This window comes from Pseudonaja textilis, chromosome 3 (assembly GCF_049901715.1).
Source record: "Pseudonaja textilis isolate UNSWEBS1 chromosome 3, rPseTex1.2, whole genome shotgun sequence".
Taxonomy (NCBI): Eukaryota; Metazoa; Chordata; class Lepidosauria; order Squamata; family Elapidae; genus Pseudonaja; species Pseudonaja textilis.
The window spans coordinates 61,466,793-61,486,973 of NC_141992.1; the positions used below are offsets into that span (position 1 = coordinate 61,466,793).

Consider the following 20,181-nt stretch of genomic DNA (forward strand, 5'->3'; position numbering starts at 1 on the left):
TCACTCTTTCAAAGTACACTAAACTTGATCAAAAGAATTTGAGACCTTAGCCACTGGTTTTCCAGGACCAAGCTTCGTCTAGATTTTGTTTCAATTTCTTCAAATTTATTCAATCTGATCTATTTGAAGGAATATATGCTTCCAAAAGATGTTGAGATCTTCAACCACAAACTGGCAAAGAACCGGGGATGATGAGAATTATAGTCCTACAACTTTTGAAAGCACATAGGTTTTGCATGCCTATACTAGGGTAAATCTCATAATTAGCCTAAAAAGTCAGTCATGCAACATGTGCATGCAATGTGGGCATACAATAAAAAGGCATAAAATATAACCAAGGTACTGTATAATCTGATATATCTCTTCATTACTGAGGCTATGGAAATTATAAGAACTTCTAAAATGCCAAAACAATAACAGGCAATAAAAATTCCAGCAGTATTAAAAGCTCCCATGTCAAAATTAAAATGAATTGCACCAAGACAAAGACCTTGTGTGTCCAATCACACTTGGCCAATAAAGAATTCTATTTATCTATTCTATCTATCTGTCTATGAATTAAATATATCCTCTTCAACTGAGAACAGAAGCAAAAGAACAGGCTTAGATCCTTTTAATGAACAAGAACGCATCACCACCGTATAAACCAAGGAATAATTTGTTATAGCTCTTCATTACTGATGCTATGTAAATTATAAGGACCTCTAAAATGCCACAAAATAATAGGCAGTAAAACTCCAGCAGTATAAACAGCTGCTGTGTTAAAATTCAGATGAATTAAATATATCCTCTTCAACTGAGAACAGAACCAGAAGAAGAGACTTAGATCTTTTTAATGATCAAGAACATGTTAATCAGGGCCAACAGTTCCATTATAATCACATCGGCTAAAATGAATGCATTTCATCTTACAGGAATGGGATCTTATACTTCTTATACAATAAAATAACACATTGTATCAATTAATGACTTGGCATCAATAAAAAAACATGTCAGAGGGGGAAAAAAAGATAGGTATTATTGATCAGTATTATAGGTTGATAGGTATTATTTAGTTCAAGCTTCTTTAATTATTAATTAGGAATCTGGTTTTTTTAGAGTAAGCCTCCAAAATCACACAAAAAGTATCAATGGAAATCAAATTTAGCAACCCATGGAGGTCTGGATTTGGAGTTACACTCAAAATTAAAGTGGAAAAAAAAAACTACAGGCTAATCCAACTTTAATGTAACGTCCTTAAAACAAGTCAAAATGAGGCTCAGTAGTGTGTGTGGCCTCCACGTGCCTGTATGACCTCCCTACAATGTCTGGACATGCTCCTGATGAGGTGGCGGATGGTCTCCTGAGGGATCTCTTCCCACACCTGGACTAAAGCATCCCCCAACTCCTGGACAGTCTGTGGTGCAATGTGGCATTGGTGGATGGAGCTAGACATGATGTCTCAGATGTGCTCAATTGGATTCAGGTCTGGGGAATGGGCAGGCCAGTCCATAGCATCAATGCCTTCGTCTTGTAGGAACTGCTGACATACTCCAGCCACATGAGGTCCAGCATTGTCTTGAATTAGGAGGAACCCAGGGCCAACCGCACCAATTATGGTCTCACAAGGGGTCTAAGGATCTCATCTCGGTACCTAATGGCAGTCAGGCTACATCTGGCGAGCACATGGAGGGCTGTGCGGCCCCCTAAAGAAATGCCATCCCACACCATTACTGACCCACTACCAAACCAGTCATGCTGGAGGATGTTGCAGGCAGCAGAACGTTTTCCACGGCATCTCCAGACCCTGTCAAGTCTGTCACATGTGCTCAGTGTGAACCTGCTTTCATCTGTGAAGAGCACAGGGTGCCAGTGGCAAATTTGCCAATCTTGGTGTTCTCTGGCAAATGCCAAATGTCCTGCACGGTGTTGGGCTGTAAGCACAACCCCCACCTGTGGACATCGGGCCCTCATACCAACCTAATGGAGTCTGTTTCTGACCTTTTGAGCAGCCACATGCACATTTGTGGCCTGCTGGAGGTCATTTTGCAGGGCTCTGGCAGTGCTCCTCCTGTCCCTCCTTGCACAAAGGCGGAGGTAGCAGTCCTGATGCTGGGTTGTTGCCCTCCTATGGCCTCCTCCACATCTCCTAATGTACTGGCCTGTCTCCTGGTAGCGCCTCTGTGCTCTGGACACTACGCTGACAGACACAGCAAACTTTCTTGCCACAGCTCGCATTGATGTGCCATCCTGGATGAGCTGCACTACCTGAGCCACTTGTGTGGGTTGTAGACTCCGTCTCATGCTACCACTAGAGTGAAAGCACCGCCAGCATTCAAAAGTGACCAAACCATCACCCAGAAAGTATAGGAACTGAGAAGTGGTCTGTGGTCACCCCCTGCAGAACCACTCCTTTATTGGGGATGTCTTGCTAGCTGCCTATGCTTTCCATCTCTTGTCTATTCCATTTGCACAACAGCACGTGAAATTGTTGTCAATCAGTGTTGCTACCTAAGTGGACAGTTTGATTTCACAGAAGTGTGACTGACTTAGAGTTACACTGTGTTGTTTAAGTGTTCCCTTTATTTTTTTGAGCAGTGTATAAGAAAATATGGGGGTTCGTTTATAGAAAATTCAGTAGGTTAAAAAAAGGATGATAGTCATATAAGTGTATGAGAAATATATACAGACACATATAATGTAATGTTCCTTTTGGTTTTTTTTCTTTTTCTGTTATTTTAAAAGCAAAAAACTATTAAAATCAATAAAAATATTAACATTTATTAACTTTATTTAAATTTATTAAAAATAATTTTAATGAAGAAACTGCCCACACAGTTTTTTTTTATGGGACAGTATCATCTGCAGCTTTTCCATGAATGCTACTTTTCTCCTTAGGAACATCCTGGATGAACTTAAAATCCAATGATGGGAATTCCTACTAATGGGGTGTTTTTCATGGCCCCATTCAAGCACTTATGAAGAATGCCATCCATTTCTTTTGATGCCAAAGGCAGGTGGTTTTCCTGTTCCGGTGATGTCAATATACATAGCTAAGGCCACATGACTGCTTATTAATATAGATGCCTGCCTTGGATGGCCCTCAGAGGCTCTGTATAAATGATGCCTCTGAGGTGGGTAAAATGAGGACCCAGATTGTTGGGGGCAATATGCTGACTCTGTAAACCACTTAGAGAGGGCTGGAAAGCAACGTGAAGTCTAATGGCTATTGCTATACATGTGCGACTTCTGTGATCAGAGGAGTCATGGACCCCTTTTTCTCCATTCCTGAAGTGGGCCTATGTGTCAATTTTTCAACATGCATTTTTAAAGGACAGATGATAAAAGGAATTATCTTGATTAAGCATATAAACTTTCTTTGCAATTCACAAGAACCACCAAAAAGAAGAAGTAGCATCAGCAGGAGACCCAAATACTGAGAATTTTCTGTTCTATGATGCAATCAAATCTCTTTTTTGCACCAGCCCCAGGATTCATTACATTTAAGATTATGCAGAGCATCACCTGCAATATGCAAGAACTTAAAATCCCAAGAAGATAAGATTCTAGAAATTAAGAATCAAATCTTAGTTCCATTTCCCTCATTCACGAGTCACAAAGATGAGGTAAGGAGAAGAACTAAAGAAGAATGATAATAATGGTGAATGCTTCTCTTCTGATATTGCTAAACATATGAGCATGGAAGAGGTTGTTAAACATGGAGGAAGAAATAAGAAGGTACTGTACCACAAACTTTTAGAGGCTCATCGGACCAGTCCCTGCAGTCCCTTTGTGAATCGCACACCTTGACTTCCTCTATGCATTCTCCACTTTTACACTGAAATTTGGTGGGACTCTCGCACGCCGCCTCTGTTATATCAGGCAAGGAAGGAAAAGCAGCTGAAGTTAGATTAGGTACATGAAAATGAAGATGCATTATGAATGTAATTAGGAAAAAAATGAGATATGGTTAAACAGCGGGATATTTAGATGTGATGGATTAGAACGAAGCCTGCTAAAGACAAAAAAGTATCTCTGATGAGGCCTCAGAGGCCTGGAATATGCTAAACAGTACAGTATACTAGGATAAAGAATCGGTTTGCTTCTTGGGAATGGAGGACTCTCTGGCATCTAAGCACTTTTTAACAGTGTTTTCTGCTACACCCCATGCCAGCAGACTTATCACACCTAGCATATCTACCATTAACGCAGCCAGCTTCATCACTGTTGTCAGGGCAATCGTGCACTTTGTTGCACTGTTTAGCTCCATGGATGCAGGTCCCATCACCACACTGGAATTCATCAGGGCTGCAAGTCACTAAGGCTTAAAAACAAAAAGGAAAAGAAAAAGCACCATCACCTGTTGCGTTCTTTTCACAGGGTTTCTAATTGTCAGTAATTCTAAAGTTCTGGGGTATCCAACAGTCCTTCATTGCTGCCGAGAGTCATGCAATGGACGGTCATATGAATTGAATAAGTAAATTGGACTTTAGAATCATTTCTCAATTCAGCATGGCACAAAAGAGGTGGAAGAATATTGTCTGTTTTCATTTTCATATGGTTTGTTCTTAACGATAAACTAGCTATCATGGCTAAATATGGATTTAAATCCATGGTTCATTCTGTACATTGGGAATATTTTCTTAACAACTACGAGTTTTCTGGGTCCTAGTTCTTCTTTTTCATCCCAAACCATTTTTTGGCCGAACAAGAATAATATTGTAATTTCATTGCAGGTGTTTAATTATTTTATAGCTTATACTTTATAGGCATTAGTGAAAAGGCGATTAGCTAAAGCATTAGATTGAAACTTTAATATGTCGAAATATTATAGTATAATAAAATAATAATAACAAATTATTAAATTATTTCAGAACAAAAAGAAAAAGAAAAAAAACTACATCCCTTTATGAAGGAACACACCTGGAAGTACTGGTACATAATGGTAGGCTTCCAGAAATAATAACTGACTCTCAGCAATTAAGAAGCAATTAAGGCAGATAGCAAGGAAAGAGATAAAAATTACATCTTGATATTTAAACATTCTGATGCTTCAGTTCCATTTAACATTGTCTGATCTTAAAAAGCTAAACAGGATTGGACTTGGCTAATATATAGTTGAGACTTAACCAGAAAAATCACAGGAAGTCATCCCTAACAGGAAAGCAAAATGTTGTCTAGAAGAGTAATACCATTTCTTTATTATTGCTAAGAAAATGACACGTCTGTCTTCTTTAAACCAGCAGCTTGACTCAAAAGTGATCTTAACTTTATTTAATCTCCACATCCAACTCCTGAACAATAAATGGTTATTGTTAGCCCACCTGTATTGCCACTTTCTAACAAGTTGTAGACCCGCCCAATGCTTTTTCATAGCTGAGTGTCAATGTCGACAACAGCTGCAGATACACAGAAAAAATGCCTCTCAGAAACCATGTATTTTACCCTTGGAGTACAGCATCCTTATTTTAAATGACAGAAAATCACTGCCAAAGAGTAGCTCAAGCAATATGACACAGGCACTAATTCAGATGATCCAAGAAGATTGCGACAGAATCTCCTCAGCAATTTTACTATCACGAGGAACAGAAATTATGGCTCTTCAACATCCTGGACACAAGAAGAAGAGACTACCATGTATCCAGCAAGTATAGAAGATATAATAAACATACTGAGGTATGAGTACAATTAATTAGACTGTAAATTACAGGCATTCAAAATCACCACAGTGAACCATGTTTTGGCAGGCAGAGTATTTACACAATGCTATATTCTTTTTGTGATTCCTAATCCGATTCCAAACCTCCCCAAAGAGTAAACATATAGAAGTCTTTTCACAGATCACTGTGCAAGTTAAAAAGCACATATGTAAAGAGTATCAAGGATTTTATTTTATGTAGCATGTCAACACCTCTGAGAATGTCTCCTACTGGGAGCTTTTTTTAGCATTAGTGAAGTGCAACAGGAAGCACTAAACTAGACATTGTTCTGAATGGTAAATTCAGGAATTGCTCTTTCCTCCTTGGGTTTCAGGTAGAATACCAACTGCCAAGTTATAGCTCACTTCAATTTAAATCATTTTAACTTCATTAAACTTCATGGGATTGAGCACATTTAATGAAAAATAAGCAGTCCTAGGTAATTAGAAAATAAGGCCTAGGAATTCATGGAACCAATCTTGGCTTCACTTATCCATGAGTCTTCTAACATAATATTAGCAAACTATTTGGCTGGTTCATGGAAAGCCATTAACATCAGAGATAAGGCCTCTGCCTAGTAATTAGGTATTGAAATGGAGTCAAAGTAGACAGTATTTAATACCATGCTAGAATATTAAGTGAGAATACAGAAGATAAAGCTGGAAACACAATATATACATAGAATGAAAACATGGATGGAAAATGAAGAGCTTTGCTTATAACGTCACAATAAGCAAAAGTCATAATCATGCCCTATAATCTACATCAGGGGTGGCAAATTCACGACGACACATTGTCATCATGTGACATACCACAACTTTTTTCCTCTTCGCTAAACCAGGGGTGGGCATGGCCAGCACGTGACGCATCTGGCCCACAGGCCGTGAGTTTGACATCCCTGATCTATATAAAGGTAACAGTAATGATAAAGTCTCTTTCGAATCAAGTTGGACTCCTGATGCCTTTATACAACCTTTAAATTGCTTAGTACATCAGTTTTACCGGTAGACCTCAATTTACAACCATTTGTTTAGTGATCGTTCAAAGTTACAACGGCACTGAAAAAAAGTGACTTATGACAGTTTTTCAGACTTACAACTGTTGTAGCATCCCTATGGTCATGTGATCAAAATTTGGCCACTTAGCAACTGGCTCATAATTATGATGGTTGCAGTGTTCCGAGGTCATGTGGTCAGCATTCACAAACTTCTGACAAGCAATGTCAACAGGGTTCACTTAAGATTCACTTAACGACTGTCTTACTAATTTAACAACTGCAGTGCTTCGTTTAAAAACTGTGGCAGCAACAGTTGTAAAATGGGGCAAAACTCACTTAGCAACTGTCTTGCTTAGCAACAGAAATGTTGGACTCAGTTGTGATAGTAAGTTGCGGACTACCTGCATGCAACACTCAGAGAAGCATTTGGAACACCCAAGCCTAAGGTTTGCAAGGATGCCTGCAGACCAAATAGAAACAGGAAGGAAAGGACAAGTTCCAGAGGTCAGCTGTGTTCATGGAGCAAATCTCATCCACTGCAAGTTTTGCTCTGCAAAACCTTTTGCTTCATTGACTCCATTGGTAGTGATTATTCAGTAAACTTTGTTCATCTGCTGGTCTCTGCTTTTTGTTCATTTGTTTCTCAAAACATATGAACAGATGAAGCATGCTTTATATCAGACTTGTTTTTATATTTCAATAATATAAAGGTATTCCTAAAAACACTTTATATTTTATAGTGTGTTGCTTATCCTGAGTCTGGAATCTTTTTAGATCCTTGAGCAGAATATACCAGGAATTGAAATTTAGAACTATTTATCTGCCAATTATCTACCTACTGAATTCCTCTTAAAAGATTTAAACAGATATACATTACATAAATATAAAATATAAATATGCATGTACACATTCATGCATAAATCAAGATATCAGCCATTAGGTGTGCTTTTTTTCAACACATGTTCTATTTATTTCTTTGTTCATCTGCTGCTCTCTGCTTTTTGTTCATTTGCCAAAGCATTTTTATTTATTTTCAGCACTAAAATGGAGCCTTCATTCTAGTTTCTTCCCCCACAAAACAACTTATGACAACAGTTGGCAAATATGGCCTTGAAATGGATTTTAAATTTAAGACACGTTTCCTTTATATATGAGATATATAAAGGAAGGGAGATGAGTACAAATAAAGGAAAGTTGATTGTTTTCTTTGCCAAAAGAATGGGGATGCAAAAGATTGGAAAGCTTATCACAGTAGATATACAAACAAACAATTGTGATCTAATGTAGATACAGCAGTTCAGGGCCTGTCTGCTGGAATGAACTAGTCCCTGAGGGGTCTAGCACTTTAATCTCCCTTCCCTCTTTGCCACATGTCAATTCAATAGTTTCTGCTTAGCTGAACCACAATTTCCCATGATGCCTGAACTTGAGAAACCTGGTTTGAGTATTCCCTACAAAACAAAACATCAGACTCAGAAACTGTGCTTTAATCTTTCTGACTCTACGAAGAGCTCAAACAGTTTCCCAGAGAAATGTCACTGGAAATCATGCTTTGGTAAATCAGAATGAATTGAAATAAATCATGCGAGAGAAAAAACAAGCATATATAGCTAATTCCTGGGCCTGTGTTGAAATTTACTCTTGTTGGTACTTAGAAGGCTGTCAAAATGCCACACATTGGATAAACCACTATCTTGAACAGGTAGTCCTTGACTTACGATCCCAATTAAGCCCAAATTTTCTGCGGCTAAATGAAAATGTGTTAAGTGAATGTTGCCCCGTTTTATGACCTTTCTTGCCATAGTTGTTAAGTGAATTTTAAGCAGTTCTTAAGTTAGTAACACTGCTGTTAAGTGAATCTGGTTTCTTCATTTACTTTGCTTGTCAGAAGGTTGCAAAAGGTGGTCACATTTATTTATTTGTTTATTTATTTAGAAAAGTTATATTTATAATATATTTATAATTTATAAACATATGTATAAATATATTTATAAATATGAATTTATATTTTATAATAATATTTATATTATATTTATAAATAAATATAAATATTTATATTTCTGCCTATTTGCACATGGCGATTAATGGTGGCTTAGAAGGATGACCCCAAGCCACTGCAATCGTCATAAATATGAGTCAGTTGCCAAGCATCTGAATTTTGATCACATGGCCACAGGGATGCTACAACAGTCGTAATTGTGAAAAACGGTTATATGTCACTTTTTTCAATTCCGTTGTAACTTTGAACGGTCACTAAATGAACCATTGTAGCTAAGGACCACTTGTATATCTATTACTACTTCTGAAAATGGAATAAAAAATAAATACCCCCCCCCCATTCTTAGACTGTTCACTTCTACTTCTAGATGTAAGCTCAAAGCTTTTTAAAAAGAGAGAGAAAAATAAGAAGAGAAGACTAGAATTAGGTGAGAATAAGTAATCCATAAAGGGATAAAACAAACAAATAAACAAGCCAAACATAAAACTTTAAATTAGTGAACAGGAATTTCTTTCTGTATCTGACAACTTAATGTATCTGCCTGGTTTTTTGATGATTTTTTTACTAATTCTCAATAATTTTGCAAATAAATTGCACAAGGCTTTTTGGCAAATTAAAAAGATTCAGTCCTCAAGCAAAAAATTGTCAACCTGGCAGCTGTTTTTCAGCCACCCTGCTCATGCATAGTTTTGCATAAATATTACATTTCCATGTTGCATTTATAAATATTTCAGTGAAACATTTTCTCAATATCTATCTGTCTGTCTGCCTTGAGTGAATGACTAGTTTAAACTACTTAACACCTAAAAAACGGATGAAACTTTGTGTGAAGAGAAATGCAATATTCAATAGCTCAGAGTCCATAATAACTTGAATATTTACAGAAGAGAAACTTCAATTTTGGGCACCCAAAGCTATTCAAGCTGCAGTACAAGCATTTTTCATTAGAATTTAAAATGATGCACAGACACGAATATAAACTAGACATACCTTTTTATAGAAAACTTGAATTAGAATCAACTAGTGAGTCAAACAGACTTGTTATTAATTACTCAGTTCTAGATACAATATAGAATCAATATACAATATTAGTAACTAGCATGTGCTTAATTTAAACCAAAAGTCTTGACATCAATATTCTATTTAGGATTAATTTTATTTTTAAAGAACAATCTTGATTATCAGGCACTTCAACTATAATCTTGTTGATAACCTGGCAATTTGGAACAAAGACCCAACCAACCAGAGATGACATTTCAGAGGATGAGTTATAATTTCTTGCAAAATAAAAGATGCATACCAATTCTGCAGGAACTCCACACAGAATTGAAATACAAAGGCCATCACATCAGGATCAAATTCAATGGACGGACCCCTTCCCCAAATACAATTCAAAATTTTGGGCACTTACAACAATCTTGTTCATCTGACTTGTCTTTGCAGTCCTCATCTCCATCACATTTCCAATTCAAATGGATACATTCCCCATTGCCACACTGGAACTCATGTGCTGCACAGGTGTTCACGATTTGGGGTTTGAGTTTGTACCCACACCTCTCCATGGACTCATCGGAGAGGTCCTCACAATCAGGCTGTTTGTCACAGACCCAAATCTGTGGGATGCACAGGCTATTGTTGCACTGGAACTCATTCGGGTTGCAAGTGAAGGGAGGGCACTTCCTCTCGTCACTGCCATCCCCACAATCATCGTCACCATCACAGACGAAGATTGTGGCTATGCAGGTCTTGTTGCTGCACTGGAATTCACTTGAAGAACAAACTTTGGGAGGAAAAAAACAGGCAAGGGTTAGCACAAAGCGTATTCTTTTATTTCATATTTTAAATCTTCAAAAAAATCATCCTGTTCTTAACTACCTTCTCCCTACATCACTGGAAAAACATGTGCAATGCTAGCACATTTGAATTTTTTAATACTGTCCCATGCTTCTATTTGTTACTATTTACTACTCTTTCTTTTTGAGATTATTTCGGTTTTGTAGTAATATAATACCATAGGCACTTTCTAACTAAGTTTATGAGTGCCATATCTATCCGCAAAGGCTACATCAGAACCACCTTCTACTTTGGCAGCAAACATTATTTCATGAAATGGAATAAGAGCTGATTCCCAAAAAATGTAGAATTGTTCTGAGTGACATTTCTATTTGCAGGCTTAATGCCAGTTCTCATAGCTTGAGTGTGAGAAACCCCTTGGGATTCTTTGCTGTCACTTTTTGTTTTAACCCCACTAAGTAACATTTTCATCATCGGAAGCTGACCATTCTTAGAGACGTGAGCTGCAGGGCTCAATAAAAGCGAAAGCTATGGAGCATTCTATATGGGATTTTTCACTTGCTTGGGACAGGTAGCTATAGAAACTGAATGAACGAACCAACCAACTGCACAAATAAATAAATAAAGGGATAAAGAGGATTTTGCTTGCCAAGATGATCTGAAGAAAAGACTCCACTAAGAAAAATCTTCCTTTGATGGTGATATTGATTCTTGCAATGTATACTGTACAGTCAAGGTTGTGTCTATGAATCATTAGGAAACTCCTAGGGACCATTTTTATCCAGCTATCCTGTGCAGTGATCACAATGGTGTCTTGGGAAACATAGCTTGTTTAACTAGAAGTTCAAGAGGTAGACACTGAAATGAGCTGAAAGCTGCATGCTTTGCCTTTGGGGAAAGGGGGATGAATAATCCTGAACATTCATTCATGCTAATTCCCTGAAATAAATATAAATGTAAAGCTATGATGTTTAACATTAAAACTGAACTAAAAATGGCCTGATGGTCTCAAAGTTCTTACAAACATGAAAGAAATCAAACATCACATGAAACAGGGGAGTCCTAGAATTATATCATGGAAAGCAATCATGGAAAGCAATCATTACAATCCAGAGGACTGCTCTGCTTCTAAAGTCTGATGAGCAACTATATGGCCAGATGGCTGAAGGCTACAAAAAGGGCTGTTGCAGTTAGAGGCTTGGCAGGGTGTGGAGTCAGGATCTAGAAGCCATTAGCACTATTTTGCCGAGAATTTCTCTGCCCTCAGTTTGGCTTTTGTAAATGGCAATTTCATTCTCCTCCAAATTTTGGCTCCTTGACAAAACTATGGTCACAAGCCACGGTCATCCCCATCTTCAAAAAGGGAGGCCCCAGCCTAGCTGAAAATTACAGACCAATCTCTTTATGCTGCATCACCTGTAAAGTCATGGAATCAATTATTAACCAATCCATCATCCTCCACTTAGAAACAAACAACCTACTCTCTAATAAACAATTTGGTTTCAGGACAAAAACTATCATGTAATCTGCAACTCTTACACTGCAAAAACATATGGACTACACAACTCGATCAGGGCAAAGCAATAGACGCAATCTACATAGACTTCTGTAAAGACTTTGATTCAGTGGTACACGACAAACTACTCCTAAAACTAAAATCTTACGGTATCTCTGGACACCTGCATAACTAGATAGAAGCAATCCTGTCAAACAGACAACAAATGGTCAAAATTGGGAGCGTCCTATCAAATTCTGTACCTGTCAACAGTGGTGTCCCCCAAGGCAGTGTTCTAGGACCAACTCTTTTCATACTCTACATAAATGACCTCTGTGATCATATCAAGAGCAACTGCATTCTCTTCGCTGATGATGTAAAGCTATTCAATACCACAGGCTACCTTTCAAAAAACCTTGACTATGTATCAGAATGGTCAAACAAATGGCAACTTCAAATCTCAACAAATAAATGCTCTGACCTATATATTGGCAAAAAAAATATATCAGAAAATAAAATATAGGCTGAATAGTCAAGACCTTGTTGATGATCCAAACTCTGTCAAGGAACTTGGAGTACTCATCTCTAATGACCTAAGTGCTAGAGCCCACTGTAACAACATAGCCAAAAAGGCGTTAAGAGTTGTTAACCTAATCTTACTTGGCTTTGAATGGTCACTCCACACAAGCAAAGTACCAGCAAAGGAGGGGAAAAAAACTCCAGAGTAGTTCCTGAGACAGAAAGTCTAGTCCTGCCAAGAATGTAATAAGGGTTAACGGAGAGGCAGTTTCTGTAAGCAACACCAGAATGTTTCCTTCCTGCCTTCCTTATAGGATTAGACCAGTAATTTCTTCTAATAACTGGTTCTCCAAACTGCTTAGAATGTTAACAACCGGTTCTAGCGAATAGGTGCGAACCTGTAGAATCCCACCCCGACTAGCTCTGTACTCATGCTTTGCTATGAAACTATGTGAACGGGCTTAGTTTTAGGGGAGGAAAATAAGGGGAGGAAATTATGCCTCTACCTACCAGCATCCATTGGTATTTATCTGGCTAGCATCCTATCAGTGTGTGAGAGAGTTGAGGATTGTTTGGAAACTGAAACAGTATTTGCTGTGTGAGCAAGACGGAGACAGCAAAGAGCCTGGGTGTGGCTTAGCTTAACTGTTTTGTACTAAAACTGCTTGATGCTGTGAAAGTAAAATTGAAACTGAAACTCCTCTTCTCTGCTTGTGTTTTGCATTTGGAACAGATTTCTTTTCAGGTGGGGACGGGAAATAGAACTCCTTAGCATCAAAGCATGTTAATAATAATAATAATAATAATAATATATGAAATAGTAATGCTCTAATGTTTTTTTTTTAAAAAATCCTTGCTTTGTGAGCACTTAGAAGCCAAAAGGAACATATGTGCCAAATTTCAAATATGTAGGCTTTTTGGTTCCGCAGATTTTGTGATGATGTGTGAATGCTATTTTGCTTTTATATATATAGATTAACTCTGGTTTATAAGCTATCACTTATGGTTTAGTACATTGTGTAAACACAGATAATTGAGAACTATTGAGTAACTCAGGTTTAGCAAACTGTGACTTAGTATGATGAATGTATTAATCTATACTTCTATTTAGGTTAGAAATTTGATTGGTGTTTTCAGAATGACAAAGGTTTAACATCTGAGTAAAACCCCATAATGCATTTATTCTTCATTTTCTAAAGTATAATCTATTTAACTGGTGAATAAATCAAGCACCTAAGACACCCATATATAAGTCATGATAATAAAGATAATATTCCTTTCACTGAAAAGATAACAAAAATATATGGTTGTATGGCACATTATTATATCAAAGTACATACAGAATTGCACAGAGGACATATCTAATTCAAATAAAACCTTCCAATTTGTTACAAGCTGAATGATTAGTTCATTGAAATCTTTCTGCCCTGGAACCAAGACATTGGGTATTGTGATCAATTAGCATTTTGAGTGTTATTTTCCATTTGTACAATAATTGTTCTGAAAATGAAGGAAATTGTTTCCAGTTATTCTCTAGCTCAGAGGAGACCTGTCAGCTATGTTGGTAATTTTACAGGTCCAATTAGCTTGGGAGATTCCCCAGAAACAAATGAGGCTGTGATAGTCTATTAGTTCACATGTTGGATTTGCTAATCATTTCACATAATAAGAACATGCCTTAGAAAAATGCATTGTGGCAGGAAGTCCTATTCCTGAAACAGTTAGTGTGACATCTTAGAATAGTTTCCTTGGAACCATTCTGAATCCCAAAGAATTTCTGAAATAGACTTTTGAAAATGACTAGGGAGGCAAATATAAATGTGGGATTTGAGTACTGCCTTGTATAGATGGTCCTCAACTTAAAACTGTTTGCTTAGTGACCATTCAAAATTATAATAGCACTGAAAAAAGTGACATGACCATTTTTTCACACTTATGACCAGGGGTGGGCTTCAAAAAATTTAGCAAAGGGTTCTTTGCCTGGTTGCTGGGTGGGCGTGGCCATGGTGGGCATGACCTAGTTGGCCTCCTGCACCATGACAGGAGGGGGCGTTTTTGCCCTCCCTGGGCTCCTGAGGCTTTCCTCGAGCCCCCAGTAGGGTAAAAATGGCATCCCCGGGGCTCTGGAAGTTCTCTGAAAGCTGGAAACGGCCCATTTCTGGCCTTCCCAAACTTCAGTGAGGCCCATTTTTCGCCCACCCCGAGCCTCTGCGTGTGGCCTGCACTTACTTGCATCCAAAACAGGCCACGTGGGGACTCCTGGGAGGGGAGGGATGGCCAGCCAGGAGTGGGATTTGGGGGTTCTCCAAACTGCACAGAATCTTAGCTAGGGGCTCTCCTGAACCCCTGCAAACCCCCAGCAGCCCAACCCTGTTTATGACCATTGCAGCATTCCCATGTCATGTGATTAAAATTCAGATGCTTGACAACTGACTCATATTTATGATGGTTGCCATGTCAACGGTCATGTGGTTACCTTTTACGACCTTCTGACAAGCAAAGTCTATGGGGAAGCCAGATTCACTTAACAACTGTGTCACTTACTTAACAACTTCAGTGATTCACCTAACAACTGTGCTAAGAAAGACCATCAAATAGGGTGAAATTCACTTAACAAATGTCTCACTTATCAACAGAAATTTTGGGCTCAATTATGGTCGTAAAGCGAGGAAAATCTGTACAGTGGAATCTCTCTTTCACAACTTTTCTGGGAGGGATTTTGATATATCAAGAAATGGAGATGGCAAGCACATTACTATGGACTAAAGAAGAATCACACAAACGGAGCTATCAAGCCCCCAAAAATCTTTCATGCAATTCCTAGATACTTTAAAATGATGTTTCTAAGCTTTAATTTCTAATAGGTCAAAAGAGGAAAAATTATAAAGAGTAAATGGGGAAATAATCAAATTAGCAGATCTCATTTTAATTAAATGTATATAAATGCATGTGTAAATGAAGTGAAATCAGATTAGGTTTTGTTTCAGTTCTGTCCCCTGATTTTAGGGAGCTGCCACCTGGCAGCTCAGGAATCCTGGCAGCTCAGGAATGGATACCCTAAAGCCCAGAAAAGTTGCTTTGGTGGCAAGCTCCACTTGAAGACGAAAAAAATATTAATTCCTAGGTTATACTTCTCTTTTCAGCCTTTTTAAATAAAGGAATTTTGTGAGCACATAAATATATGATATTCTACCACTGTCTTCCACATAGCCACCAATAGAATTGCAATGCAAAGAATGATCTTCAGGAGGAGAATGCTTCAAGTAGGTTTTTGACTCCTGGCAACTGCCTGGATAAATCCCTTCAGTTGCTTGATGGTTCGACATTGTCCTTTTTCTAGGCCTAAGAGAAAGTGACTGACCAATGTCACCCAGTTGGCTTCATGTCTAAGGCAGGACTAGAACTTACCATTTCCCACTTTCAAGCCGGATGTCTTAATCATTAGTCCAAACTGGCTCTCCTAAATGATGACTACTTTCATAAAATCAGTAATTGCTCCTTTTAATAGTTTTAAGTACCTTTGACCAAAATAGTTCAATGAGGCAGACTGGTACTAAGCTGGCAGGAATAGTTAACACCCAAGAAGATAGGCTCAAGATCCAGATGGTTCTTGACAGACTAGAACAATATAGAGAAAAATGAAGTCCGGCACTTAAGCAAGAAAAACCAAAAGGACACATACAGACTGGGTGAAACCAGGCTCAATAGCAGTAACTGTGAGAGGGATCTTGGAGTCTTAGTGGACAACCAGCTAAATATGAGCCAGCAGTGTGCAGCAGCAGCCAAAAAAGCTAATGCAATCCTAAGTTGCATCAACAGAGGGATACAATCAAGATAAGTGAGGTACTAATACCACTCTATAAAGCCTTAATAAGACCACACCTAGAGTACTGTGTTCAGTTTTGGTTACCACATTATAAAAAAGATGTTGAGACTCTAAAAAAAGTACATAGAAGAGCAACCAGGATGATTAGGGGACTGCAGACTAAAACATATGAAGAACGGTTACAGGAACTGGGCATGGCTAGTCTAGTGAAGAGAAGGACCACGGGAGACATGATAGCAGTCTTTCAATATTTGAGGGGCTGTCACAGAGAGGAAGGCGTTAAGCTATTTTCTAAAGCTCCTGTAGGCCAGACAAGGAATAAAGGATAGAAACTGAACAATGAGAGATTTAACCTGGAAATAAGGAGAAACTTTCTGACAGTGAGAACAATCAACCAATGGAACAGCTTGCCCTCGGAAGTTGTGGGAGTGCCATCACTTGGACTTTCAAGAAGAGATTGGACTGCCATTTGTCAGAAATGGTGTAGGGTCTCCCATTTTGGGGTGGTGGTGTTGGACTAGATTACCTATAAGGTCCCTTCCAACTCTGATTATCTGTTATCTGTGTTACTCATAGAGAAATAAATTCTGAATTAAATACTTCTATTTTTTTTTCCCTTTGTTCCAATTTGGTTTAAACTGATTACATGCAGTTATTTCATTTGACACAGTTGAAAAGAATAGATGTGATAGTACTGCTATGTTGAAAAAAGTTAATTTGTTCCCTTATTTTGAAACGATTAAACATTCAACTATATTAGACCATAATTTTTGTAAAACTCAGTGAAATGTTTGGTACATTTATAATACATCCTTATGTATTAAATATGAATGAATTTTCAGTTTTCCCCTGAATATTCTAGTGATAGCTAGATCAGTGTTTGCTATACACTGGAAAATATACAGAAAACAAACTAAAAGGCAAAGACAGTTGAGTGTTAATGAAATACTATTCTTAAAATCTTCCTTTCAGATGAATAAAATTAATGAAATATAGTTATCAATATTGCATGATATAAAAATAGAATATTGGATTCTTACACTCTTAAAATGGATTCAGGTGTATAATCTCTTAGAAAAAAATTATTAGTGTCTAACATTTAGTATATGGAAATACATATTCATAATTATGCTTAACAGTATTTAAATCTTTAAAAAAGGAACAGAACGTATCAGATTTCAAATTCTGAAACAAACAAACAAACAAACAAACAAAAAAATGGCCAGGAGATAAAACATATTCTGGCAATACATGTCAAAAACATGAGTTTCTGAATCAATGGAGAAAATAAGAATAACATAGCTTGAGTCAAAGGAATTAAAAAACCTTGCAGCTATGAGCTCCTGGTGGTACAACTATGCTGAATAATGATATACCAAGCAATGTTCCTAAAATATGTTAATGAGGTCATTACACCGTAAAATCTCTATTTCCACTAATTTAATACTCTCTATGGAAATACTCTAGTGGGGCAGGAAGGTGGGAAGGCAGTTAGGCAGAGACAGACAGACAGACACAGATTCCAAGCATTTAATATATTTTGACATTAACTCTTTTTCTATTCTTCCTGGTGTTTTTATGCAAGTACTTATTTTCCAGATTAACCGAGTGTTAATCCATTAGTTGCAACAGGAACTGATCGACTGGCTGGTCGCCTGAGCTTGACAGCAGGGGCTGAGGGACAGTGACTCGCCCAAAGTCACTTAGGCAATTTTCATGCCTAAAGCAGAATTAGAACGCACAGTCTCCTGGTTTTTAGCCTGGTGCCTTAATCACTAAACCAAAGTCACTTATAAATCCCACTAGTATAGCAACTTAAGTTTAATTTTGGCTTAATTGGAAGAGTCTAAATTATAATTGGACCATGTTTCTATATCGTTTCTTATAAGAAAGTATCATGAAGTGTGTCATAATAAAATATAATGAAATAAATAACAAAATGAAAAAAAAATGTTAAAAGGATGAGATGAAATGGAAACAAGAACAGGGATTCTTGGAATAGTGTTAAGATGATTGGAATAGTGTTAAGATGGCACCTGTAGGGTATGGCAGGGATGAAAGGGGAGTGCAGGGTGGCCAAAAATACAGATAAATAAATATACAGATAATCAGAGTTGGAAGGGACCTTGTAGGTCATCTAGTCCAAACTCCTGCCCAAGCGGGAGACCCTACACCATTTCTGACAAATGGCAGTCCAATCTCTTCTTGAAAGTCTCAAGTGATGGCGCTCCCACAACTTCCGAGGGCAAGCTGTTCCATTGGTTGATTGTTCTCACTGTCAGAAAGTTTCTCCTTGTTTCCAGGTTAAATCTCTCCTTGTTCAGTTTCCATCCATTATTCCTTGTCTGGCCTATAGGAGCTTTAGAAAATAGCTTGACCCCTTCCTCCCTGTGGCAGCCCCTCAAATATTGGAAAACTGCTATCATGTCTCCCCTGGTCCTTCTCTTTACTTAGGCAGAGGTACTCTTTACTTAAAAAGGCAGAGATGGGGGCGGGGTAAATGAGGGGCAGTGTTGAAGTGGAGATGTGCATAGCAGGACAGAAGAAGCATGAGGTTCTTACCTAATGACTGCAACCAGGACTATCAGAAGTGCTTTGCTTAGTGATGGAATTTCCATCCCAATTATAACTGAGCACTACCTGTATAATTTATTTTACATTGTCCCAAAGTTAATACTAGAACTTACTGGTTAAAAATTACACGGTAGATTGTTCAGGTTAGGGGATTCCTAAGCACCTTATCCTGTGCCAAACGGCTTTATATACATTTTCACCTGGTCGTTCCTATCCTGGATTCTAATGCCAGAAACATAGTAGTGTTTTCCAAGTTGAATATTCTACAATAGAATTAGGGGAAACTTGTAATATAAATTCATTTAACAAGATGTTATACAGATAGTGTAGGAGATGACCAGGCTAAGCCCAAAGGAGGGGTCAAATGCATCATGTTATGAGTCCCTGCATGCCCACAAGATGTCTAAGTCCATCTCACTTTGAATACTTTATGAATTCCCACTCATTTCCTGAGACCTTTAGTAGCTCAGATTTTTGTAAAGAGCTTAAGCTTGCAATACATCTTTTTACTCATTTGAATTGCCTGAATCTCCTGATTTCCTTGACACTTGACAGATAGTCCTCAACTTACAACTATAATTGAGCCCGCAATATGACCAAGTCCTATTTTATGATTTTTGTGGCAGTCATTAAGTGAACATTGTGGTCATTCAGCAAACCTATTGTTTGCTATGGGCATTTTTTTTTACCAGAAACTGAAAGTAATAAGTTTCTGGCCAAAAAATGATAAATTAAAGTAATGGGACTGCAAATAGCTGTATTGGTTGCCAAGTACCCAAAATGTAGTCATGTGACTGGAGATGGGGAAGTGATGTGAGAACTTTGAATCCCAGTCCTAAGTAGTTTTTTTGGAGTCCATCAGAATTTTGAATGGTCATAAGTCAAGGATTACCTGTAGTTACAAAATATGTTAGTATGTCACAATATATTATGCTAGAATCATCCAATGGTGTGTATGCTTGCTTGTTTCCAATGAGAGAAAAATTGTATATATACTGAAAGATTGACTAACAAAGAGTAAGCATGTGATGAATGCTGTAATCATATACATCACAAATGTTTGGTTCAAATTTGTGACTTCATTTCCTGTATGTCAGGAAAAGTTCAGCTTGATAGCAAGAACTTTTACCAGTTCTGGTTCTAGAGATTCATTAGAATTATAGTTATGTTCTGTCCATAATGCATAAACCAAGTTCAGCACATAAAAAGAAGTAAAATGATTTTACATTCTGTATTTTTTATGGGATTAGCTATTCCCTTAGAAAGCTTTTTTAAGAACCTCTTTTGGTGTCCCACCTC

At 37.7% G+C, this 20,181-nt stretch overlaps 1 protein-coding gene across 1 annotated transcript in view; it reads right to left on the reverse strand.

Moving 5' to 3' along the window:
• Window positions 1–20,181, reverse strand: part of LRP8 (LDL receptor related protein 8) — a 205,705-nt gene that overhangs the window by 23,553 nt on the left and 161,971 nt on the right. Inside the window, exons 5-7 of the mRNA XM_087929936.1 lie at window positions 10,086–10,454; window positions 4,181–4,303; window positions 3,727–3,849 (exon numbers count right to left, since the gene is read on the reverse strand). Of these exons, the coding sequence (XP_087786062.1) occupies window positions 3,727–3,849; window positions 4,181–4,303; window positions 10,086–10,454 (615 nt within the window). The remainder of the gene's footprint in view (window positions 1–3,726; window positions 3,850–4,180; window positions 4,304–10,085; window positions 10,455–20,181) is intronic.